Source organism: Phalacrocorax aristotelis, chromosome 2, assembly GCF_949628215.1.
Source record: "Phalacrocorax aristotelis chromosome 2, bGulAri2.1, whole genome shotgun sequence".
NCBI classification, from domain to species: domain Eukaryota; kingdom Metazoa; phylum Chordata; class Aves; order Suliformes; family Phalacrocoracidae; genus Phalacrocorax; species Phalacrocorax aristotelis.
The window spans coordinates 145,467,983-145,487,348 of NC_134277.1; the positions used below are offsets into that span (position 1 = coordinate 145,467,983).

At 37.6% G+C, this 19,366-nt stretch overlaps 1 protein-coding gene across 19 annotated transcripts in view; it reads right to left on the reverse strand.

The window, feature by feature from the left end:
• The window catches only part of UBR5 (ubiquitin protein ligase E3 component n-recognin 5), a 91,582-nt gene that overhangs the window by 13,533 nt on the left and 58,683 nt on the right, over positions 1-19,366 (reverse strand). For 14 of the 19 annotated variants that reach the window (XM_075085546.1, XM_075085548.1, XM_075085545.1 and 11 more), the window contains 22 exons: positions 18,392-18,518; positions 16,641-16,792; positions 16,149-16,244; positions 15,588-15,711; positions 15,156-15,253; positions 14,129-14,277; positions 13,612-13,703; positions 12,536-12,682; positions 12,327-12,445; positions 12,121-12,247; positions 11,891-12,020; positions 11,489-11,649; positions 10,706-10,945; positions 10,348-10,471; positions 9,492-9,603; positions 8,175-8,306; positions 7,016-7,273; positions 6,414-6,682; positions 4,097-4,308; positions 2,732-2,962; positions 808-881; positions 43-215 (listed from right to left, as the gene is read on the reverse strand). In XM_075085546.1, the coding sequence (XP_074941647.1) occupies positions 43-215; positions 808-881; positions 2,732-2,962; positions 4,097-4,308; positions 6,414-6,682; positions 7,016-7,273; positions 8,175-8,306; positions 9,492-9,603; positions 10,348-10,471; positions 10,706-10,945; positions 11,489-11,649; positions 11,891-12,020; positions 12,121-12,247; positions 12,327-12,445; positions 12,536-12,682; positions 13,612-13,703; positions 14,129-14,277; positions 15,156-15,253; positions 15,588-15,711; positions 16,149-16,244; positions 16,641-16,792; positions 18,392-18,518 (3,347 nt within the window). The remainder of the gene's footprint in view (positions 1-42; positions 216-807; positions 882-2,731; positions 2,963-4,096; positions 4,309-6,413; positions 6,683-7,015; positions 7,274-8,174; positions 8,307-9,491; positions 9,604-10,347; positions 10,472-10,705; positions 10,946-11,488; positions 11,650-11,890; positions 12,021-12,120; positions 12,248-12,326; positions 12,446-12,535; positions 12,683-13,611; positions 13,704-14,128; positions 14,278-15,155; positions 15,254-15,587; positions 15,712-16,148; positions 16,245-16,640; positions 16,793-18,391; positions 18,519-19,366) is intronic. The other 5 variants (XM_075085544.1, XM_075085539.1, XM_075085529.1 and 2 more) reach the window with 4 other exon arrangements.

Genomic DNA, 19,366 nt, shown 5'->3' on the forward strand with positions numbered 1-19,366 from the left:
GCAAACTGCATTTTTCTTCCAGAACACCATATCTGATGTCACCTGTAATAGATGGGGCTGGTCTGCCAGGGGGATGGCCTCTGCCAGAGGAACCTCAAAAGGATTGGGTGGAATGCAGCCGAGGAACGTCATAGAGTCTGATCGTCTGAAAAATGGATGGTTTTGGCCAGTCTCTGCTGGAAGGGAGTCATCGTCTTTGTCATTGAGTGTAGCACCTAAGTATCAGAGAAGATTTCAATTCAATTTTCACAGTTATAAAAGCAAAGGATTTAAAATACCAAAAATCAATACGCTTCCCTCTTAGCTATCTGACTGGAGAAGCATCTCTGCAAATTTAATGCTTATATAGGATGCTTCCACAAATCCCGTATTTTTATTAAGTTGCTTAATCATCACTTTTACTCTTTTTACTGTAACTAACTTCGTTGAAGATGCACGCCTACACTATGTGTACTTAGTACAGAGTATATATTCTACCATTTTCAGCAGCAGTTTCATCAAGATCAAAAAAATCAGTTTAACTCTGATTCAAATTTTAAATTCTGTCATTGTGTAGAATGGTAAGTAAGGGCATGAGTTCTGCAGTTTAGAGAGAAAGTAGACAAAAAGAGGGCACCGAAATGACAGCAGGCAACGGCAGAGAAATTTGGTGAAGTAACAATGGTAAGAAAATCTTACTAAAATGCAACTTTAGTGTAACATACGCAAGTACCAAAATTTATTCAAAGTCTCAGCTAGCTAAAGGGGAAAGAACACTAAGAGAGTGTCACATTTTGGCGTACTACAGAAGTGTTTCTGTATACTAACTTTGATTGGTGTCATCATCATTTTCATGTTCTGAATCTTCGTTGTCAAGACCCAGTTCCAAAAGTTCCCGAGTTCTTAAAAGGGGAAAAAAAACCCCAAGAGAGAAAGGAAGAAAAAAGGGAGTCAATCCTCTTGAAGAAAACGTTAGGCAAAACATTTACATTTGTAGCAATCAATAAAAGCAAGAGTGTAACCAGTAAACGTACTTGAGAGTTATACATAACAAGAACGACCTCACTTTAAAATCAAAGCACTGTAGCGACCTCTCATTATATACTCACTGCATTGCCTGCAGTTACCCTTACAGCCATTTGGCCGCCTACCATGTTTAATCTAAAGACTTACAGCTTCAGACAGTGATAGGTACGCTTGTTTTTAAAGACTATGTCAATATAAAAAAAATATAGGAACCTTGCATTAGTGGAAGAAATATGTAAGGCAATACTGTTCTAGAATTTACTGGTGTAGAAAATGCTTAGTCCTATAAAAGCAACGTCACTAATCACACTTCAGAAGGTAAGTCTGCAAGCTGCGTATTAAAGAAAAGGATCTCACTCTATCATAAAAAGGATCAAGAACTTCGATTAGTATTAATTTCTGTCAGTCTGTACATTGTGAAATACGTTCTGAAACTAGATGAAGGCCGATAAAATTTCAGTTCATACTGGCTACTAAAATGTCATCTAACAGAAGCAACTGACTGTTTGAATTTGAACCACTCCCCTTTAACTGAAAAGGTCTAGGCTTTCGTAGTTTTCTAATAATTTCATAGGAATTTTGCAATTCTTCAATGAACAGTTATTTGACAGATTTAAATATGTGGATTTTGGGGGACAAAGAAGATTCCAGAAATCCTTTATCTCATGGAAAAGGCTTAAAGCCACAGGTCTACCTACTCAAGTCAGCCGGCAAAACACTCATCAGTTACTGTATTAAATCATCCCTACTTGTGAGGAAAATAATGCTGCCAACAACATCCTCTGGTATACATTTTGGGGTCATAACTAGCCTTACATTACCAAGATATATTGCACATAACATTGGAATTAAAGCATAGTCCAATATATATCTAAAATATCAATACCTCGTATTTTACAGTTACTAATTTGTAGAGAAAAGGAAAAGTTAAGTTTGACCTATGATATTCAAAATTAGGGGCAGGAAGGGGCAAAGATTTGCATTTATTTAACTGTTGACTAGGACTGTTCAGGTACATTACCTCAAAACTTAGTAAGAAATGGGAACAGATGGTGTACGCTACCAACATGTGGACCCTTCTATGATCATTAATTGCCATTTCATAACAAAGAACATCTCTAAAAACCTCTTACAACATTTAAAAAAGTAATAAACGCACCTTGTAAAATGCTATAGTTGAAGTCGCATGGATTTTCAACTTAAGGACATTTTCAGCTATTGATTTCCCTACTGTGCTTTAAACCATCAGGTAAGTATCAAATATCCACAACCAAATGGAAAACAGAACTACTAAGCCCATCATACCAGACTTCGACATTTTCTTCCATGTCATTCTTACTAAATTTGACAGAATTCTAAATAAGTTGTTCTCATGTTTACTGTGAGGAGCAGGTTGCATTTTCCAGCTGAGAAATTGTCCTGAGTACATCTTTTAGAGGCACTGCCTTGGAGTTAAGAATCAAACTCAAGTTTTAGTGGTAAGAAAACCTTTTACAGCAATCAGCATAAAAAGATTTGAACAGGATAATGCAACCGGCTTAATCAATCAAACACACACACATAAGTTCCTTTTATAATATGCATGTTACTGCACACACAGGCACATAGGTATGTAGGTATATGTATGTATTTTTATGAGTTGCTGAGTAACAACGTCAATGAATGAAACAAAAGGGCGTACGCCACTTCTGCAAAAGTAGTTTTTTCTGTGAGTCAGCCACAATACCTTTTCCGTTCCAGCTGAGGAGTATCCAATGTTGTCTGTTGATTCATTGCTTTAATCCAATAAATAAGCGCTTGAAAAACATATGCTACGTGCTTTAATGAACAGACATCTAGAACAGGAAGAACATCTGAGTGCTCATCGTTGTGAGAACGCATCAAAGACAGTGCGTAGTTCAGGAAGTCACCACGTGCTGACATCATTCCCTGACGGGCACTGAGTAAAGTAGCTCGTCTAGTGAAAGAAAAGGATTGAATACAGAGAGATTAGGCGTCACAATAGAATGCATCTTTTACGTATTAGTCTCTATATTTGAAATATGGATGTAAAAACTCAAACCCCCCCGCCCCAAACAGTGTAATAGTAAGAGTAACCATCATAGTTTTATGCTTTACTGTAAGCAGGTCAGGTGCAATATATTATAAAGAGTTAATACTCGAGATGAATCTAGGACATCAGAATAAACCAAAGGGCAACAACAACACAGGAAGCCAACCAAAATGAAAAAAGTAACTACACTGCTGGGTCCTGTACTTTGGTCACAACCACCCCATACAATACTACAGGCTTGGGGAGGAGTGGCTGGAGAGCTGCATGGCAGAGAAGGACCTGGGGGCGTCGGTTGACAGCCGGCCGAACATGAGCCAGCAGTGTGCCCAGGCGGCCAAGAAGGCCAACAGCATCCTGGCTGTATCAGGAATAGTGTGGCCAGCAGGAGCAGGGAGGTGATAGTGCCCCTGTACTCAGCACTCGTGAGGCCACACCTTGAATATTGTATTCAGTTTTGGGTCCCTCAGTACTAGAAGGACATGACGTGCTCAAGTGTGACCAGAGAAGGGCAATGAAGCTCACGAAGTGTCTGGAGAGTAGGTCTTATGAGTAGAGGTTGAAGGAACTGGTGTTGTTTAGTCTGGAGAAGAGGAGGCTGAGGGGAGACCTTATCGCTCTCTACAACCACCTGAAAGGAGGTTGTAGCGAGGCAGGGGTTGGTCTCTTCTCCCTAGTAACAAGCGATAGGATGAGAGGAAATGGCCTCAAGCTGCGCCAGGGGAAGTTTAGGTTGGATATTAGGAAAAACTTCTTCACCGAAAGGGTTGTCAGGCATTAGAATGGGCTGCCCAGGGAGGTGGTGGAGTCACCATCCCTGGAAGTATTTAAAAAAAATGCCTAGACATGTCTCTTAAACCATGCCCTGAAGTGCCACATTAGTGTTGGGTTCACGGTTGGACTTTATGATCCTAGAGGTCTTTTCCAACCTTAATAATTCTATGATTTCAAAATTAGATTCCTAAAATGTCAGTGAACAAGAAGATTTGACTGCAAAGCTGGTAATTCATATTGCATGCAGTGATCAAACTGTTTTCATACCTTCTTCCCTCGAGTGTTCTTAAGCTAGCTTCCTCCCGGGCTGTCATCCTTTCCCTTCTGGCTGAGTTCTGAGATGCGTGGAGAGGATGATTTGGATGCCCAGGATCACCAGCAGATGCTAACGCAGAACCATAACGCAGCTGAGCTTCAGTAGAGTCCATGATACTAACCATCCAATTCCAAGTAGGAATAAGCTTTTCTTCTACGTAATTCTATAGAAAATAGATTTAATGCATTTTGCAAACAATAGAACCAGATGATGAGAATGCAACCCCAACATAAGTCTTCACCATGGCTTTTACAGTTACACCCAATCCTCTACAAACAAGCTATAAAACCACATTCAAGAATGACCACTTTCCAGAAGCTCTATTGAGACTGTTGACTCACTGTAGTGGTATGCAGCTTTCATCACTTAGTACCTTGGTGTCTATAAAGCATTATCACCATGCCTCTCTCCCTTTTGGGCATCAATTCTACTCCTCACCTTACGGCCACCCAGCACCTCCCAGGTGCACACATCTTGGGGATTTTGGTCCAATTCCTGACTTTCTAAAAGCTTTTACAGCCCTCATCCTGCCATGGCATTCACTAGCCACATCCTTCACCATTCCTCAGCCCTTGCAACTTACTCAGTGAAGTCAACAAAGTTAAGACCTCCATAGAGATCTATGGCTGCATACAAACATCTCCTCCTGGTCCAGTCTCTTCTTTACCTGTTCCCAGTACTGACTCTGGAGCCTGCTTTTCCTGCCATTTGCTAACTCCATTGACATGTGGGTTGTTTTTGTATCCAACATCAGTCTGCTTTCTTCATTCCTCTATATTCTGGTTTTCAAAAACATCCCTCACACTTTGAATGTCCTTGTATCCACTAAACTAACAAAATGCTGTCTCAAAACCACTTTTGTATCCAAATGAGACCTCTGCTGTCAAGCTTTCACATTCTAATACAAATCTCTTGCTGCCTGAGCTGGACAGCTCTCTTGTGTACTCATGTGGCAACGAATCTCCTGAACAGAAACTGATTTTAGCCTCCTCCATAATAAAACTATGCTCTTATTTCTTTCCCTCCATATTTCCCCCACTGTTTGATCCCAGAATATCTTTGTAGTGTTCCTCTCCCAAATCAGAAGCCTTTTCCTTCCATTGCACTGTGAAAATAGAGCCATATAAATACTTTATGGCACAATTACAAGTAATTATATTGCCATATGGTTTTCACATCCCAGCACACAGGACTGCTAACAGAAAACAGGATCACTTGATTTCTTGGGCTCCCCAAAGCAGTGGTATTATTCTGACAGCTGATTCTTGTACTCTAAGTTCAGTACAGATGATTTCACTCTATACACTAAGCCCACATGCAAGTTGATACATACTTTCTGAACACACTGAAGTTCCTCCTCTGTTGTTAGTCTCTGAAACTTCTTTCTACACACGCCAGGTAAGAGTCTTCCCTTTCACGTATTTTCTCTAAAGACGCATTTTTACATATATTTTCAAAAACTGACAGTCAAGAGCACTGTACCAAAAAACAGGGAAAGGATGATCACGTCCCTGAAAGAAGGGACAGCGAACAGTACGTTTACCCGTACCAATCTTTTATCTCCTTTAATTATTTGGGCCTTACTAAGTTTCTTCTTTTATAGACTCAATACTTCATGTCAAAAAGAACAGAGCAGAAGACCTCTAGTAGAGATCACTAATATATCCAAAGCAGTCAATCCTCATTTCACTATTAGATAGCAGTCAGATGTAGTTGGAAAAAAAGCCCCTAACAAATTCCTTTTTGAAAGAGTACACATATATGAAATATGAACAATTTAATGGAATTAGTAACTACAGCTACTTCAGCCTACACTCTCTCTCATATGAGGAGAGGCTGAGAGAGCTGGGACAGTTTAGACTCAAGAAACAATCTCAGGAAAATCTTAACAGTGTGTATAAATAGCTGATAAACAGGTATAAGGTATACAAAGCCAGACTTCTCAGTGATATCCAGTGAATGGATAAGAGGCAATAGGCACAAATTGAAATACTTGGAAAGTCCATTTAAACTCAAGAAAAAACTTTTTTTACTGAGAGTTGTCACTTAACAGGTTGCCCAGAGCAGTTGTGGAGTCTCCACATCCTTGGAGATATTAAAAACTTAACTGGACACAGTCCTAAGCAGCCTTCTCCTGTTCACACTGTAGGGAATTTGGACTAGACAATCTTCAGAGGTCACTTTCAATCTCAACAATTCTATGATTTTACCTAAAAACCCCAAATGTATTGAAATTATGTTTCTCTAAAGGGATTTGGATTTTCTTACCTGCAAATTAACTGCATCTTGGTAAGTCAGCTTCACTGCGGCTGGGATCTGGGAGTATACTAGATGATTGTACTTGGGAATCAGACCCATCAGATCAGATATCTGCCGTATCACAATACTGTATGCTCTTGCTAAACTGCTTGCAGATGTTAAATAGCTGCTTGCATTGCTGGCTTCAAGCGCTGCAGCTGCTGCTGCAGCACTCGTACTGATGGTACCACTCCGACGTAGGTTTGATGGATCAATGTAAATCAAGCCCGCTGAACTTGCTAAACATAAAAGAAGGTATGACATTAATGAATTTATTTTCTGTGTTGACTGATATCAGGAACATTTCCAGAAATAATCTTGTAAATACTACTAACATCACAACTGTAACTAGCAAAAAATTACTAGCTACAGTAAGTGTGCTCATATCTTCTTCAGAACTACAACAGATCCTTCCTTTTTACAAATTCAAAACCAGAACTGGAACAGTTGAGATAAGTCAGAACTGTCCTTCTAAGAGACAAGATTTCATCCTTAAGAGAACAAACAAAAACAGAGGAAGGAAGCAAGCCAGAGTTAACTGACATTCATGCATGCATTTTACTCAGACTTGCCTGCTGGGGCTGACGTACTAGAAGGAGCAGTGCTAGTTGTCCTCTGGTTTTGGGTACTACGTACAGCCCATTGCATGGAACGGGGAGCTTGGGCAGCACCATTGGCATGTGAGCTATTCGTGGTTCGTTCCAGAGGCTCATCAAGCATGAAGGTCTCCTGCTCTATGTCATCACTCTGACTGCTGCTGCTATCAGAGTCACTAGAATCATTTGATTGAGAGTCATCTTCAGAAAAAAATGCTGGAACACTGCTAGCTCCTGTCAAAGAAAATAAGCAGTAACTGACAACTACACATCTCTGCACATATACACATATCATGTCAGCAGTGTAAACTTTTTCAATGAAAAAACCCACATGTACTAAAAAAGTTCAAGTACGACTACTGAAAATCTTTAATAAATTATCTTTATAACATACTGCTATTTTTCCATAAATTTCATTAAAAAGCAGTAAGATTACTTACATTTCAAAAGATAAATTAAGAAATAATTTGATTTGAAAATTCTTCACTGATTCTGCCTCCAGGCAACAAATTCTAAAAATTATCCTTCCAAACTGGACAATAGAATAGTTGTTTTCAAAAAGCCTTTAAATGATTGGTCAGATTTCGTGTTTTGTTTTAAATCACATCTAACTTCTACACTAAAAATCAGTAAAAGCATTTCACTTCACAAGAGTGCACGGTATCTCTGGCCATTGCCATGCAGAAGCTCCATAAGAGCAAAAAAGACAGGCCACATCTTAGCACATCTTTGTCCAAGAAGTCTGAGCAGTACCTTACAATTACAGGCAACAAAAAAGCAAAGGGAAAACAGGAAAAACGTGGGGAAGTCAAAGGTGGGAGGGAAGAAGCTGGGTGAAGAGAAAAAAAAATAAAAGAAAGGGAAAATAAGATTACAAGGGAAAGGTATTTGTTAAAATGCCATAACCAGGTAATTCTCGCTCTGTCCAACCAAGTTGTAAAATATATTTCGCCAGTATAGCTCTGGAGTGCTGGATACAGTCAAGATCCAAAGGCAAAGAACAATATTTTTTAGGTGAAGCCAGTTCTGCCTTTGTTAAAGCATATTCAATCACTAACATTTCTTTTTCCTGTACAACTCAATCTTAATATGTAAATTTAAACAGCTAGATTAAACACAAGATGATGTGGTGTACCTGCTTCTGACCCAGCAGTAGCTGCTGTGACAACACTTCTGCGCCCACTAGCATTGTCCTGATTACTGTGGTTACTCTCACTGTCACTTTCTGTTTCAGCAGCAGCAAGCAAATCCAACTCCATATCACTGCCTATAAAAACAATATATAAAATATTTCATGTTAAGAAAGAGAAAAAAAATAGAATCACTGTAGTGACTTATATAAGACACATTATACAAAACCCAGAGCTTCTTACTACAGCAGAAGTTAATGGATATGCAGGGAGAGGTCATAACAGCAGTGCAAACATGGAGCAATACTTGGAGCATATTTTCTTGTTTTCCAGCAATTAGCAACCCCTGGCCTTCTCACTCTGTACTGCATATACACGTTCAACACACACACTGAAAATTAAGGCTTTAAGGATTCAGAATTAGTCACTCAAACCAAAAGTCTCCACAACTCTTCATGTACATGGATTAGGACAATTAACCATATGCTGTTCCAAATGAGTATTTAAGGAATACCTGAACACTTTTTTGAAAAAATGTATCTAATTAAAAAAATCCAGGTTTAATTTTAATTTAATTTGAAAAATACAAGTTTAAGTTTTGAGAATTAAATGTTCTGAATACTCAGCAAGTAAATAAACAGATTTCCTGTACTGTAAATGGGTTGACTGGAAACACAAGCCAATCTCAAAGAGAACATTTTTTTTTTCTTTTTGTTCATAGCTTTGGGCCATCTAATCCCAAACTAATACAAGACAAGTCATATTAATGGCAAGAATTTTCATACATAATGGATTAATTCTGTCTACAAAATATTGAACCGTAATTTAAGATTTTCTGATCGGCTTGAAAACTAGTTCACCATGAACCAGGTCACTTTTGAGAACACATCTACCATAGCCACTATTTTATCATTAGCCATACAAGAGCTAGGCTATTACTTTTTGTCCTTCAAGTAGTTTATGTCAACTACATTTTACAGCAGCAAATACAAAAGGCAAAACGGATATTGTTAACCAAGCATACAACAACATTTGCGTGGGGTTTTTTTTGTTGTTGTTTTGTTTTGTTTAATCCTTTGGTACCTTAATATTTTCTCCTTGGGCAGAAAGAGAAAAATAAAAGTGTTCGTGTACTTGCCTACTACAAGTTATCTATATTACTCATCTCCTTTTGTAAGATGTATAGTCTGAAACCCTTGGATTCTCTCTACTCATGCAAGTCTCTCAAATCATTATCGTTGGTTACTCCAAAGATGCGTGTTGTTTTTGACGCACAGTTTGCTCATCCAAGCAGTAATGTGCATGATGTACATTACACATACCATCTTCATCATGCTCGTCATGCTGTCCTTCCGCTTCAGCGTTTTCTTCACCATGTTCTTCCTGTTCATCATGATGATCTTCTTCACCAGCTACCCCTTCGACCACCTCAACCTGGCAAGAGCATTTGAATTTTATCCTAGAATATCTTCTCTATCAGAGATAATCTAAATATTTTCAAAAACTCAGTTTTTAAATCAAATTTTGCACTAAGAAACAAAACACACATCTAAGAAAGGTGGCCTCAGAATTTAATTGAGACAAACAGAAAATGAAGTCACAGCCACAGTAGTTGTACATGGCTGTACAATCCACAGTATTGTGGAGAAAAAAAACCCAAACCATCAGGCCCACAAATAAAACACAACCTAGGACATTAGATTTTAATGCCAAAAGGGTAAAACTGACTACAAAATCTAGAATTAGTTTCTAAATATTGAAGAGCTATCATCCTGGTAAAAAGACCCTCTAGATCTCTAACAGAGCCTACGTAATACCGATATGTGCTGAAAAACTTAAAAACTGTTTTAACAGGTAGTTATAACATAGTATAAATTTATATATAAAGGAAGTTACAAATGTATTTATTAGTATTCTAAATCATACTATAATTCTGTCAAATGCAAGGCACTTACTATACTCTGAAATGACTAAATATTGCTGAATACAAAACAATCACTACAAAGCTGTTAGAACAAAATACTTATGGCATGGCAGGACTTCATGAAGTATTTCTCAATATCTTTTGCAAATCAGAGCTCTTGCTGCATGAATTTCTGGTTCAGACATAAAGCATGTGCTAATGCATTATGTGCCATACTGAGAAGAGAAAAAAATAATTAAAAAAAGAAAACTGACCTCTTCCACATCTGCTGAAACAATATCATCTTGTTCTTCATCCCTGCCACGAACTGGTTGCGACTGGCTTATTCGTCTTTGCTGAGGATTTCTTATGATGTAGGATGACTGAGATTGACTAGAACTTCAAAAAAAAAAAGAAAAACCAAACAAATAAACAAACCCCAAAAAAGTAATTTGGGCCTCTGGACACCACTATGAACCTAAATCTGTCAGTAGGAAAGTACTTCTAAAATGCTTGGCCAGAATAAGAAGCCTGACCATACTTCTGTTAATGAAAAGCTAACAAAAGCCCTAAACAAAACCACCTTTAACAAATCTTTGAAAGGAACAAATAGTGAGCTTCAGCGAATTTTACCTGCTAGACTGGTCAGATGATGGTCTGGGTGGCAGAGGCTCCACAGAAAACAGTTCTTCACTTCCCTGCATGGCATCTATACTAGTGCTAGCAAGAGTAAAGGGTGCTGTAGGGCGTGCAATTCCCATCCTGACTGGAATAATTAGAGATTCTGCTACATTGCACAATTCTTCAACAGCATAGGGCAATAATGCCTGAAATACACGTTTACATTTTCCAATTGGCTGTGGAATAAAATTGCTAGGAAAAAAAATACAGAAAAATAAAGGTCAAATATGTCTTCTTTTCCAAAAACATTTATGGCCATATCAATTACTTTTTCCCCCAAAGAGTCACAACTATTTTCTTTAACTGATATATACATTCATGTGTGTATAGTAACAGTACACACCGCTACTCAAGTCAGTTAAAAATATTTGTCATTCAGTAACTCTTGACTAAGGCTGGATATCTATATCAGTTACTGACAAACATAGGTTGTAATTTTAACATGTTAAAAAAAACCACTTCCAAAAATCCTAACGTTTTAAACAGTATGAACAAGCAAGTAAGTTTAGCAAGAGTTATATTAAAAAGCTACATGACATAGTAGCAGCTATTGTGCAATCTTGAGGTTTGCACTTTTCTATACAATGCTGCCTACAGACTGCAAATTAATTCAGATGTTTCTGCCTATGCTTGATTTTTATCACCTCATTTAATAAGAGAATAAATACTATTAAATAAATAATTTTAAAACCCCAAGCCACCACAGCCAGCACACAAACACCACAAACCACTTACTTTTTCTTTTTGGAGGAAGCCATTTCCACACTAAGAATGACAAACACTCTTGCCACAGAACGCAGGAATCTCATTGTAACAGCAATAGCTTCTTCTCTGCGTCCTGGTGTATACTTGTTTTGTAATTCTTTTACCAGAGTACCCAGCAAAGTATCTAAGAGCTGCAGAAACAGGTCATTACAACCCAATAATGGTGTGTGATTTAGAAGCATGAAACAAGACAGATTAAGATACAAAGGGAGACCACAGTTATAACAGTATAAATTCACAAAAATATAACTAACTTGAAGTTATTTTCCAATTGGTCTCCAAGTGTATCACCTGAGAGATATATATATCTATATATATATCTATAATACCACATTATTCAGAAAATCTATCAAAACATGGCTGAGTGCGTACCAAAATGTCTGCTGTACACTTGACAATAAGGCAGTGTGTAAAACAGTCCAAGCGAATAGTTCCACTTTGCTGATTAAGGTAAACTTGTTCTTCAGGCAGAAGATGACCTATCCTACTGCTTGCACTAAGACTTGGAAAAAACAAAAAGAAAGGAATTAAATTTTATATAAGTCAGCAGGTCTCAAATTTCAGATCAAACTTTACATTGACAACTATGGGTAAATACACACGGGTCTTTATTTTCCTGGGAGCCAAACATGATCATGGACTTCAGTGCATTCCAGTCCTGTAAAACACGTTCCAAAGCAAGCTGGGCAAAACGAGGAGGTTCTAAATCATGATCAGGCATATCAGAATCTAAAGAGATAAAAAGCAATGTAAGGAAGAGGTGCTGAAATACGGAATTTGCCATTTATTTCACTAAAACTGCTTTTACCTTCAGGATTTGCAGTTTTACGATTACGATCTTCCCTAATTCTAGGTGGTCTGTACTGGCAGTGTTCCACAGTTTGCCTGGCAACTGTCTGTACTAAAAACAGCAGCAGATGTTCTCCCCTGTAATGAAACATTGATTAGTGGAGATATAACACGCATTTAAAAATCATAAAAATTATTCTGCCCTGGTCATTGCAAATACGAACTTGCCTGCTATTTGGCATGGTAACAAGATTTGTGGTGGTCAGCAGGCGGTAAAGGAGATCAAGGCGAGCAGACTTCTGTCCAGCAATTAGTGTTTTACACTTGCACTTTTCCCAGCAATCACAGTAGGCTGTTGGAGATGTTCGTTTGAGCCTACAAAAAACAGAAAAGGTGAACTGCAACACTGTTCAGTAATACAACAAATATTTTCTACACAGGCTGAAGGCAAGGTTTTTGTTTATTATAGTAGCAAGATGCCAAAACCTAGCTTAAAAGAGAAATGCAGTTTGTATGTGGCAACACTTGACATTTGCCGTTCTTGTTTCCTACACTCGTTTTCAGAGGGCAGCTTCACTATAGAGCTTTTCGTAGTACCTTCGTAAAATGCATCCAGGAACATTTATTCTTCCCCAAAAGAGCCTCCAGCCAAGAAAGTTAAGTTGGAAGTCCTCACAACTTGCAGTAAAATCTCAGTAATTGTTACAACGCCAAGAATATCTTTATAGTTTTATCCGTTAGCCTATTATAGCTAGGATATTAATATGCTGTAACATTTATACCCTGTAACAGTGGCACAAAACATCTGGAGCTTCAAAGCTTTGGCCAGGTTGATTGGACACATCTTGACTGTTCATTTGACTGCCTGCTCACTTTTCCTTTTATTACAGTTGATCTTAGAGATTAATATGCTACACTTCTTTCTGAAACTTTACAAAAATGATCTGTCATTGGGATTCACTGGCTTCGGAAAACTCATGGAGGCACCCAGAATAAAAACACGGTATTATTTAGATACGTAATTCTTAGAATATTAAGCGCTTTGAGGGTGTCAGAATTACTCATTTACTCTAAACCCTGCAAATTGAAAAGTACAAGACTGCTTCCCATTACTCATTCAATTCTTACCCATAAAATAAAACTTACAGAGCAGAAGGAAAAAAAGATATATTAAATATTTTATTAATCTTCTGTTCTCTAATATCTGAATACTTCATCCAAGGAAAAAAAACTATTAACTGTCAGTAAACAAATGAAACCACAACATAGTCATTTAATTATAAGAAACAGAACACAATACTTACTTGCAGTCATGTCCTTTGTGACAGACCCTTGCACATTCTGTGCAACAACAAAGAGATTCCAATAGGCCACATGTTCGGCATTCAAATATATCCTAAAAAAAATATTAAAATTATGGATAGTTTTCTCCCCACAGTGCTTGCAATCTCACAGCATTTCAGGTTACAATAAAAATGCACTTGTTCAAACTGATATCTTCACTTAGAAGTAAGTCAATTCTATAAAGTGAAACTTTGTTGTTAGAATGTTCAGTGCTTTCAAAGAGCTGTCTCCATCAGAATTTTTGCCAAAGTCAGACAGAGGGGAAAAGCCACACCCAAACACAGCCATAATTCTGACCAATACAGCCAGCTTTGAGAGTACAAAGCAATTAGGCAAGGCTATAACTATACCAGAGTTAACAGTTACAGTAATTAAAACAATGCAACTTTAATAATTTAAAAATTCAATTGGTAGACTAACACAATACATGGTTGAAACACACTCCTATTTACTTTCTTAAAAAAAAAGCAGCCTTACTTGGTTGATGTGTTCTGCACCAGTCCACGTAAAACTGCATGTATCATTACAACACAGAACGTACAAAGGAGAGTCATCTGGATTTGTACCAGAAGGACAAACCATCCCCATAAACACATCATCTTCTTTTTCACTGGAAGTTGCTTCAGCTAAAAGAACAACAGAATACCAGTGTTAAAAACAACCCCCAAAAAATAACAAAACCCCACTAACAGAACCCATACTTGACAGATGTTTGCCATTACAAAATCCCACGCAGGATTAGAAGTTTGAATAAAGTCTCTGTCACAGTTTTTTGCAAAAGATTTCTGCTTGTCACATTACACGTATTTCTTACAGAAGCTGCTACAAATTCCTGACGGAAAAATACAACCACCAACTCTTCCACAGTTTTAAATTCACTGATATTCTGATCAATTCAGTGGATCACCATTCTGAAGGATTAAATAATAATTTACGGGCAATAATCTTATAAGGAATACACACAGTCCTACAGATCTTGTCACACCACAGTTCTAATCTGCTTAAGTTTCTGCTGAAGTTCAACTTTACATATTTCTCTTGAACAATTAAATACCAACATCAAAAGAGAATCAGAAAACGTGTTTGCACAGAAGTCTTTTCAGGAAGAGAATCCAGCTTGGCATACTGCTTTATCACATCCATTTTTTCCAATTTAAAGAAAACTCCAGATGATACCCTTGTGCTACTGAAAAACAGTACCTTAATCCCCTGATATTTGTAAAGCAATGAAATGCTGAAAAGACTATAAAGAACACAAAAGCAATAATATTCATAGAAATCTATCATAATACACCCACTGCAAAAGAGGAAGATACTCCATAATAGCAAGATTTCCAAAGCATGCAGCAATATATAGTGTTTTGGAAAGAGGTGTTTTACCACCATCACCAGTTGCTCAAGCACGTGTAATTTGACACAAAACCCCCGCTGTTAATAACGAGCCTGCACACGTGCCAAACCTTAGAAGGAAATCACACACTAATAATTACTGAAACTGGTGTACCTTTAGCAATTTTCTGTGCAGTTTCTAGAATTGTAATTGCAGCAGGATATGCCCGGCCACTAACTGCTGACATAAATGGTGTCATGCCCCTTGCATCCCTAGGGAAAAAAAAAAAAACAGCCAAGTTAAGAGACACTGAAATTTTTTTGTTATAACAGGAGAGGTAGGAAACAGATATATGAAAAATGAGCACTGCTAATCTTGTTCAAACAGAAAAACCACGGAGTCAATAAGTAGGCTTTTATTTGATTTACTTCTGTGAAATAAACCTAATTTTAAGGGATGGCAGGACACAAATACAGCCAGTATTCTAACATTTTCCATTTTAATTAATGCACCTTTAAATAACCTTTTTTTTAAAAGGCTTCTACAATAAATTTCAGGTGATATAACATTACAAAGAATAGTGAGAATTCATATGAAAGTCCTTACTTAGCTGACAGCAATTCTCGAAGGTAAGGTTGTAAAACAACACTATCACACAGTAATTTCAGTATGAAATGAGCATTTGCCTTCCGATCCTTTGATTCCACTACAGATGGTTCAGTAGAAGGACCTGTAATGAGAAAAAAAAATTGCAGAGTAACTGTTTTTCCTCAAAAAATGACTACCTATTAAAAGCAAATAATTCAATGTTTCACTGGGATGATTAATCAATAGCTTGACTATCCAGTGGTCTGCCAGTTTCAGCAACATTTCACTGAAGTATTGTAAATTTCAGTTCCAAATTACATTCTGAAATACAGGCAGCATGCCCGATTTCATACTGATTACCGTATTTTTACGTATTTGTCATTCCCCAGGTAAAAATAATTTTTACACAGAACACAACATGGTGTTTCATTTACTTTCTGCACACTTGAGAAATTCTGCTTCAATCCAATCTTCATCTGATAAGAGGCATTTTCATATGCAGAAAGGCTGTGCAAACAAAGACAGCTTTTGAGATAATTTTCCTTCTAAAGCATAATCAGATAAGCAGTATGTCCTCACCTGGTATCGTGGAGGTGCTAGGTCCTTGGCTGGTGCCAGTCGCTGCTGTGGTAAGAGATCCCACAGCGGGGGCCAGGATAAAATCAATGTCACCATCTTTCAGTAAACAGAACAGCAGGATGTATATCAATACATAAAAACATCCCTAACAACATGCTCTTTCTGCAACGCCTAACACACTGCAGGTTTTCTGTATTTAATTGGTACTCTTTCCTACAAACGGCCACGTTCCTGGATTAGTAGTGTAACTCAACGTTACAAAACACATTTCACAGATGTTCAACACCAGCACTAGAAAGGCACATACTGGATTTAAAAACAGCTGTTAAGCCTTCAGTAAACTCTTAAAGCTACCTCAGTGACGTCTTGTTACATCAGTGGCATTAGGTATTTTAGTCTCACACTGAAATCTAAGTGATCCACCTTAAAAGCCTTTGGTTCCTTATTAAATCCTTCATTCTACAGTCTAATGTGATACATGAACAGACGTACCCGGATCCATTGCAGGAGGATCTGGAACCCAGCTAGGAGGAGCTATTGGTGGAGAAACCGGGTCCTGGTGATCACTTGATGAAGCACCAGCTTCATGTCTGCCCAGTCCAGCAGCTCTCAAGGATCTTCTCATCATTTCCCTTAATCTCAAACTGAATACAAAACCTAGGTAAAGATACTATCCCATTTTCACTTATGATTACAATGTTTTAAAGCAGAATTTCACACTGAAAAAGGAAACAAAACTCTTCTATCTCCATTCTTCTTCAGCATAAAGAACAACAAGAGGTGTTTTTCATCCTTGTATTCCATTTTGTTGCAACAGAATATAATGGCCTTGGAAGAAGAGTCAGCCAGCAATGTATCAAGACAGACTTGAACCCAGAACACATCTCTAGTCACTACAGCACTGCCTCTTGCAGTGAGCAGGAGCAGCCGATAGGCATTATTACCGCTTTTTGACATTCCTTTTACCCTGACCTCATTCCCAGGGGTGTTAAGCTTATGCAAGGATTTGCTCTTGTTGCTGCTTCAGGTTTGTTTGTTGTTTTTTTTATTATTATTTTTGTTTTGTTTTGGTTTGGTTTTTTTTGTTGTTTTTTTTTAAGATTTTTACATTTAGATAGATTATTTTAAAAATCTAACTGCATGTGGTTAGTGAAAGAATAAAAATGGGGCTTGAAAAAAATTTTGAAAAGGAGTTATTTCTTTAAAGTTAGTTAACATGAAAGTACTACTTTAGGGAGGACAGTCAGTAAGCAATTTCAAGAAATTCTGTATCATCTTACTAGAAGGAAAGGTGGTAGGAACAAGGCAGAAGCCAAAGAACCCAGCATGATACAAACAAAGAGGTAGAAAGATAAAGGTGGTTTTGGTTTGGTTATGTTTTTTTTTAAAATGTAATTCCTCATAAAAGTAATGTCTCCTACAGAATGTGGGAAGGAACCTTCAACCCTTACCCTTATCTCCCATATCAAATAGATCACGGTGATAAGGACTGTAGCTTGGGAAGGATAAAGATATATCATTTCACATCAGTTGCTTTGACTACAGAGCTAAGTAAAAAAATTGTACTACGCCCTTATCCAGAGTGCTCTGAACTGACCAGAACTCAGTACAGATACCATCAAATTCCCTTGACGTGAGCATGACTCAGTTACCATTATGGAAAGAGGAACAACATAAATGTCATCAGAAATTAGGATTGTGTCAGGGTCAGAAGCCTATCCTTACCTAGGCACCTCAATACAAAGGACTTCCACTATAATAATGACTGCTTAGGGTAAAAAGAATTAAGTTCTTCCCCACTGATGTTATGTTGATCTCAGTATTATTTATTTGCCTAAGTGACCACTTCCCTCAAATTCTTTTAAAAGAACAGGCCTGGGTGCTATTACAGTACTTCTGCAATACTTAATTCTCCTTGGTAAAGAATACCAGAGCTTATCCTCAAATCCCCTCTCCCTACAAGGAGGAGCATTTCCACTTTACAACTAAGACAATGCTCCAACCCCAGAAAACAGAATTAGTTTAGAAATACCTACTATTAGTTCTCACACCAGAAAAGGCTTAAAAAAAAAACAAAACCCAAAACCCTAGATCTCTAAGTTTGATGCTTGAAGAAGTAAAATCTGACTTTAAACTAGCAATAGAGCCCATTCTTAAACTAGACTGAAGGAAAGAATTAATGAGAGATTGGTAATTAATATGGAAATTAGCATACAGAAATCAAGACGAGTGTATTAGTTTACCTTCTGCTGCTCGATGATCCTGCCCGATTTCCTGGACCATTACTTGACACGACGGAGATTGCATTTGCAATAGCTTCCACAGCCGAGAGCCTTTCAGCAAACGTATTCCTTTCAGAGCGCTCTGCTTCTGAAAAATTAAGAAAACTGTTATTGCCAAAATTTCACTTGGGAAAATTATAAGGGAGGAGTATAAAGTATGAAATGCCACTAATCATAAAAAGTTCCCTACATTTTTTTTGTTTTGTTTTTGTTTTTGTTTTCAGATTTAGAGGGATGGAGTAGGTCCCAATTTTTATTTTGGACAAGCTTAACCATGATTTTGACTGGTTTCTAAAAAGCTATCATGGAAGGAAACTCAAGGCACCCAAACTCCAGAACAAGCTTTCAGTATCATCAAGAGACAAGGACGTATCACATAGCTGATTCCAGACATTTGCTGAGTCAAGGCTTCAAAAGTAATGATGACAAAAAACCCCCAGAACACCACAAAAAACACCAAAAACCCCCACACTTCACAATGAGCAGCTATGAACAAGAACGCAAAGTTGTGGGCTTGTAAGATACACACCCGACTTATGAGCATGTTTAGGAAAACTATGTTATGAGTTTAATAAGGTAGCACAATCAGTTTGTATCAGAAGGAATGAGCATTTCTTCTAACATCTAAAACCCTAAGAACTATAACACCTAAAGGTTGTGTCATGACGAGGACTGAATTGTGCCAAGTGCTATAAAAACAGAATATAAAAAAATTGCCTAGTTATACAGTTACAGTACAACAAAGCAGCCACCTGAATCAAAGACCTAATGTAGATTTATTTATCTGCAAGATAAATACACGGATAAAACTGTAGAGTTAGCTGTACATGATTTGCCCAGAGTAGAAGTCATTGCTTCTTTAGGAGCTACTGACAATTAAAGATTGCATAGTCACTATATAGCAAATTATGAATCACTACAGTCATGGATCCAGAA